At 38.1% G+C, this 7,006-nt stretch overlaps 2 gene segments (V, D, J or C); one reads left to right on the top strand and one right to left on the bottom strand.

Annotated features, from left to right (window-relative positions):
• The first annotated feature begins 3,234 nt into the window (after positions 1-3,234).
• On the top strand, positions 3,235-3,812 carry LOC119887887. The segment is given in 2 exon segments: positions 3,235-3,345; positions 3,478-3,812. Coding segments are annotated over 2 exon segments (387 nt in total).
• Positions 3,813-4,945: 1,133 nt separating this feature from the next.
• LOC119887886 lies at positions 4,946-6,986 on the bottom strand. The segment is given in 2 exon segments: positions 4,946-5,265; positions 6,580-6,986. A coding segment is annotated over 1 exon segment (312 nt).
• Between the last annotated feature and the right edge of the window lie 20 nt (positions 6,987-7,006).

The following is a 7,006-nucleotide window of genomic DNA, read 5'->3' as shown; positions in this document are numbered from 1 at the left end:
AAGATACATTTGTGTTTTCAACTTGCTTTTTTGTACCAATTCATCTCAGTTCCCTGAACTGTGCAAGTATGAACTCCCAACCATGAAATGTATTGATAAGCCTGGACACTCCAGCCAGACCTGAGTCAAGCAGTATTTGAAAACAATTATTTGTTTTTTTTTAACCTGCTTGGAGTACCAAATGAGATTGGTTTATATGTAATTTTACAGCAAGTTTAGACAATCACTGAAAAGCATTTAAAAGCCATTTGTAAATGTGCCTTAAACCCACTTAAATGGTACCCAACAGGGTTACATAAATACAGAGGACTTTCAGATACTGTTAACGGGCTGGAAAACACTGTTTTGTGGCTTTTGACAAGAACACACATTCCAGTTGTATGTGTAATATGAACGATTGAAGTGTTAAATGTGTTGTTGTACATCATGATACCAACAATTTCTGCAATTGAATAAAATTCATACTGCATGTAAATTATTATTAAAGGTGGACCTTAAGTGGTTTGTGTCTGGATCACTGAACCTCCATACTGGTCAGGGGGCCCTGTGGCCAGATCTTCTGTTCAAAGTGACTGTTAAAGGTTCTTGTTGGAAGCTCAGTCAAACTAGCACAGATATACAAAATGACCATAAAGAGACAAAAAGTAACTACAGAGATGCAGAATGACAACAAAATTACTACAGAGAGACAAAACAACCACAAAGACAAATATGAAGAGAGACAAAACAACCACAAACAGACCACAGAGACACAACATGAAGTTACAAAATAACCATAAAGAGATGCAAAACAACAGACACACAACATCTTTAGAAACAAAGATCTACAGGATATTGAAAACAATTACAAAGAGATACAACTACGAACAGTTTAAGGATCTTTCTCATACAAAGGAGAGGTGGGGGGCCATCTCCAAATCCATCCGTGATGATGAAAATGATTCAAATTAATTTACATTCTCCTGTTTTGACACTAGAGAGCAGTATTCATCTTCATGTGACAGGAACAGACAGCTCTCACAAGCCTTCACCCAGACATTATAATTTGAATATCGGTTGTGCTTTCTTGCACACCAGATGTTTTTAAGGCGGCAAGTCTTGTGCCAAGAACACATAATTTTAGTTTTTTCTCACAGACATACATCCATACTGAAGATGGTGCTGGTTTTCCTTCTAATACTGGCAGCCCTCTTTCAGGGTAACATACTGCTTTGATAGATTTGACTCTATACAGAGTGCACTAACTAAACTTTCTACAACTGATACAGAGTTAGTTACATTTTTACATTGGAATTGTTCTTTATATAATATATTACATGCAGTAGTAATGTTTTATGTTTTTGCAGGATCGACAGCCAATCCAACTGTCAGTCAGTCTCCTCTATCAAAGTCTGTAGGTCTGGGACAGACGGTCTCTCTGAGCTGTACAGCCAGCAACGGAGTTGATGATGATCTCAATTGGTACCTGCAGAAACCTGGACAGCCTCCCAAACTGCTGTTTAAAAAAATAAGTAGATGTTAATCTGGTACTCCGAGTCGTTTCAGCAGCAGTGGCTCTGAACCTGAATTCACTCTGAAAATCAGTGGAGTCCAGGCAGAAGATGCAGGAGATTACTACTGTATGGGAGCGTATGTGGGCCTGCGCACACAGTGAAAAAGAGTCGTACAAAAACCTCCATCAAATTAGACTGTGTACAGATTGCTGCACGGCAGCTGTGACCTGTTCCAGAATATTCTGATATGCACCACTGCTCACCAGAACATAGCACAGTCATGCAAAGCAGGGCCACAACCTACGGTAACTTCTGTAATTTCATCCCCAGTCAAAAGGGAAGTGAAACTCAGATTTTCATGTCCCTGACACTCAGGGTTTGTTCCCTTTTACAGCTCCAGGTTAAATTATGCACACAGTCTTCCTCACTAAGAAAAACAAAAGGCAGCTCGGGTCAGAAATGAATGCTGACGTTCAAGTATACTGTGTAGGATCGATTTATATCCCTGCATCTCTGTTACTGTACTTATGGCTGTCAGTATTGAATTATCCAAATAAATGTAGCACCTGGATCTATTTGATCAATTATGAAAACAAGGAGGGAAATAAAAGTCACTCACTTATCAGTCACTTATTGTGTTCAATGTGAATCCATTTGACAGCAGGGAGCACCTATTGATGAGATGCTGATTAAGACCAATGTTAACAAAGGAGAAACGTTTGAAACAAGAGAAATAAGTTTTTAGGTGGGCTTTAAATAACCCAATGTTCTTGATGATGAACTGTCACCTCACCTCATCTCTGCCTTTTCTGTTTCACAAGAATAGATGTGTGTTTGCCTTCTTAAATGTATTTAGCTTGACTTTTATACATCACTGCTCCTCAGAGTTCTTATGTCACAGAGAGTCTGAACTGTTTTCATACACACACACTGAAAACTGCAAGTTGGACATCTGAGTCAGGTTGAGAAGTTTAGAAAATATTAGGTGCAAATCTGCAATCAACAATTTTCTGACTCGGACAGACAAATCCAAGTCTGTTAGTGTTGGCGACAATCTTCCATAAACAGTTTTAGACTAATTATCTTGTCAGTTTATTAAATCTCTATTTGATTTAGCTGGGAAAGTTAAATTGTTCTTGGACTATACCTACTGGAATCAAAAAATGAGTGAGGATTTTATATACGTTTCTACACATGACAAACAATTATCGTCTGCTTGAAACAAAGTCATTGTTTTTATAGTTTCAAATCAGTTGATATATATTAAATGTAAATGATGCTTTTACATAATACTAATTTACAAAGTCATTTTTAGGGTGCTCCGCCTTCCTCCCACCGTCCAAAGACATGCAGGCTAGGTTAATTGGTGTCTACAAAATTGTCCTTAGGTGTGGATGTGAGTGTGAGTGGTTGTCTGTCTGGCCCTGCGATGGACTGGCAACCTGTCCAGGGTGTACCCCGCCTTTCGCCCGATGTCAGCTGGGACTGGCTCCAGATGTCTAGATAGCTATACAAATACTTACTATTTAAATACAGTAAACACTGTAAGTAAATTAAAGGCAGACAAACAGTTCCTTGAACCTTTGACTGCACTTCTAATATAAATATTTTCTTCTGTTCTATTAAGATTAAAGATGTGTAAATCCTTCAGTCTGTTGAGAACAGAGAAATCATTTCCATAGAGAGGAGGTTTTGCATCGTCAGCTGATCCTACAGTGAACTGAGAAGGTTTATAGTCCTGTGAGTTCAACACTGCAGGACTCAGATCTGTCAGTCAACACAGCAGAAACTACAACCACCATGACTCTCATCACCATCCTCATCTTTATGCTGGCCTGCTGCTGCCTCAAAGGTCAGGATCATTTTTAACATAAAATTAGAAACTAATTAGATCACTAAAATCATTCACATACATGCAGGATTTAACACATGTGTACATGTTAATATGACTCAATTAATGTTCAGTGTTTCCCTTCTTTTTCAGGATCTAGTAGTGAACTGACTGTCACTCAACCAGCAGTAGTAACATCTTCTCCTGAATTTACAGTCACTCTGACTTGTAAAACCAACCCAAAAGTTAAGACATGGTCAGATGGAACTAGTAGAATGCACTGGTTTCAGCAGAAATCTGGAGAAGCTCCCAAGTTGGTCATCAAAGTGGGTAAAAATACTACTAGTGAGTTTTCTTCCAGATTCTCTGGCAAAGGAGACGGAGTGAACGCTGTGATGACCATCAGTGAAGTTCAGGCTGAAGATGCAGCAGTTTATTACTGTCAAAGATACGATTACATAAACAACGCTTGGGTGTTCACACAGTGATTTGTAGTCATACAAAAACCTCCCTCAGTCAGACTGCAGAGACACTGAGCTGTTACAGCAGGAACCGACTGCAGCTGCTGAAGAGGAAGAGATTCTGACACAGACCACTGAACACAGAGCTGACAGTAACCTCACCAAGCACAAACTACAGATTTACACTAACATAATGGCCTATTTCATAATTTTTATATTCTTTCCACATGACAAAGTGTGAAACTATGATATCTAACGTCTAACGTCCGCAGAATTTATAAAATAAAACCCATTAAACTTAGAAACCCAAATATTCATTAACATGTTTTGTATACAATACATAAATACATTAAACATTTTAGATTACTTATTACACTTATTTGCTTTCTTGCAGACCAGTACCACTCTCATACCTGTCCATTAAATATAAAGCTACAGTTAGCAGCCGGGTAGCTTATCTTAGCATAAATACTAGACAATTTTCAATAGCACTTGTGAAAAAACATATAGCTTTGAAAGCCAACATGTAGCAGATTATTTAAAAAATACATTCTTTTTCAGAAACTTTTTTTGCTGATCAATACCACTCTCATTTCTGTCCATTAAATTTAAAAGTAAACTACATATTCATACAAATAATTGAATTTATCAAAATATTCTCAAAAATCTAATGACACCACATTTTCTGTTAACATTTACTCTCTGCTGGAGACGTTTAAGGCCTTATGACACGTGAGTAATGACGTTTTGCCTTGCTAAAATGTATGTAAGTATGTCTGTGTCTTTTATCTTCAATAAAACACGTGTTCTTTCATCATCTTGTCGACCATAAAATATCACTATTACCAATTAAAGTCAGAAAACCATTTAATTCTTTCTTTCTAAGATAAAAGACCAAACATTTCATAAAGATTTTTATCAGTGCAAGCTTTATTAGCAAAAACAACATGACAGTTATTAAGCACACTCACATCTAGCTGCTGAGCTACACACATTACTCTCTAAGTTGTTGTTGTCCAACACTTTACAGCAGTGTTGTTCTCTGTCACACAAAGCTTTAGTTTCCTCTACAAACAGTAAAAGTCATATTGATCAGAGCAGCAGGTGTGTTCCTCCTGCTCCCCACACACAGAGCTCCTGTCCTGGGCTTCAGCCCCCCTCTAACCCTTACACTGGCTCCTGTGGAGGGACTGTGTCTGGCTGTGGTCATGATGGAGGACCTTGCAGGAGTACAGCTCTCCTCCCATCCAGCGCTCCTTGCTCAGGCTCAGGGTGCTGCTGCTGCTATAGCGTCCGCTCTTCTCCTCCTCTGAGCTGGTCAGGACTCCCTCTGTCACCTCTGTACCGTCCACCTCCCAGCTCACCACAGCTCCCTGAGGAGAGTAGCCAGTCAGCAGGCAAGCCAGCGTGGCCGAGCCCCCAGAGAGCTGCTCAGAGGAGGGGGGGAGCAGAGAGACTGAGGGCCTGACCATGGTGCCAGCTGGAGGGGAGAGCAGAGACACACAAGGAGCAGATCAACTTCCACTGTAGGACAGACAGCTGAACATGAGACACTTATGATACATGACAGGGGTTAACACTACTGTGGATCAGCTGTGTGCAGGATGCTGTGATCAGAGGAGAGGAGGTGAGGAATGGAGGACATGAGGGTTTAACAAAGAAAACTTGATGTAATTTAACTGCGTCACTCATCATAAATCACTAAGAGTTATGCAACACAACTTAAAGAACTCCTGTACATGTAATGAAAAAGTATCATTAATTATCATTCAATGAAATGTTTATATCTGCTTAATAATGTTTAACAGTAAATAATTCATCTGTGCAATGATCTTATGAAACAATGTAATGTCTGTATACAGTTAAACACAGTGTCATTTGTTTCACTTCCTGTTCACCATTTTAGACTAACGAACTGTGAACGCAAACTGCAGGTATACTGTTAATATGAACGCATATGATTTAAAGGCATGCGACCCTGTACGCAGGATAAGCGGTTGGCGATGGATGGATGGATTTAAAGGCATATTATATTCATTTTAATTACTGTTAAAATTTAAAAAAATAAAAATTTGCGTTAAAATGTTCCTCAGACAAATTGTGCAACCAGTTTTTGTTGAGCACAAAATTCAATTAAAATTTAATACAAGAAAATATAATTTCATTTGGCACATATTTAAGCAAAACATTATCAATAATACTAAAATATTATTAATCTGTGGTTTATTCCAAAGTACAATATCTGCCATCTTGGTAAATAATAACAAATATCCACAACATATAAGGTGCCCAAAATAAATTCATTATTCACATTATTCTGCAAAATGCACTGTAATATTTTGTGTTATAGAAATTAAAAATCTCTGGTACTTACAATAAATGATGAGTTTGGTTCCTCCACCAAAAGTGTGCCACAGTGATACAAACTCATTAAGTGGCCGTACAAAAACCTCCTGCACTGTGAACAAGCATCTATAAACTGAAAAAGTGCTCTGCTTTTCCAATTGCATAAAAAAGTTATACTTTATTGAATCTAAAAAGCTTTCTAAATGACATGGATTGAACTTTGTAGAAATGATGATTATTTCATCACTTTTCTACACCTGACAGAGAAACGATTACAGTCTGCTTGTAAAAAGTAATTTTTTCACAGTTTTATGAGAGTTTTTAGATAGTTAAATGTACATCATACTTTTAAATAATAACAATTTACAAACTGACATTAAGCAGAACTTAAATATGTTATTTATCTACAGTAAACCCTGTATGTATATTAAAGACAGACATATCATACCAACCACAGTGGACACAAAGTCATCCTTAAATCCTCAACTGCACTTCTAATATAAATATTTTCTTCTGTTCCATTAAGATCATAGATGATTTAAATCCAGGCTGTTTTCCTCCTGATTTTGTGTCCCACGTTGGCTTCAGTCTGTTGAGAGCGGAGAAATAATTTCCATAGAGAGGAGGCTTTGCATCGTCAGCTGATCCTCCAGTGAACTGAGAAGGTTTATAGTCCTGTGAGTTCAACACTGCAGGACTCAGATCTGTCAGTCAACACGGCAGAAACCACAACCACCATGACTCTCATCACCATCCTCATCTGGACGCTGGCCTGCTGCTGTTTTACAGGTTCATTCACTCAGCAACATTTCAGACATGATGTGCTGCCTTTTCTCTCATTTCTTTCTGCTGATAAATGAATGATTTGTTTTTGT

The sequence above is a fragment of the Micropterus salmoides genome, unplaced genomic scaffold, assembly GCF_014851395.1.
Source record: "Micropterus salmoides isolate LMB-PRFRI ecotype aquatic unplaced genomic scaffold, ASM1485139v1 Ms_hic_scaffold_445, whole genome shotgun sequence".
Classification (NCBI taxonomy): Eukaryota; Metazoa; Chordata; class Actinopteri; order Centrarchiformes; family Centrarchidae; genus Micropterus; species Micropterus salmoides.
Note: the sequence above shows the minus strand (reverse complement) of the source record. Positions and strands in the feature narration are given on the sequence as shown.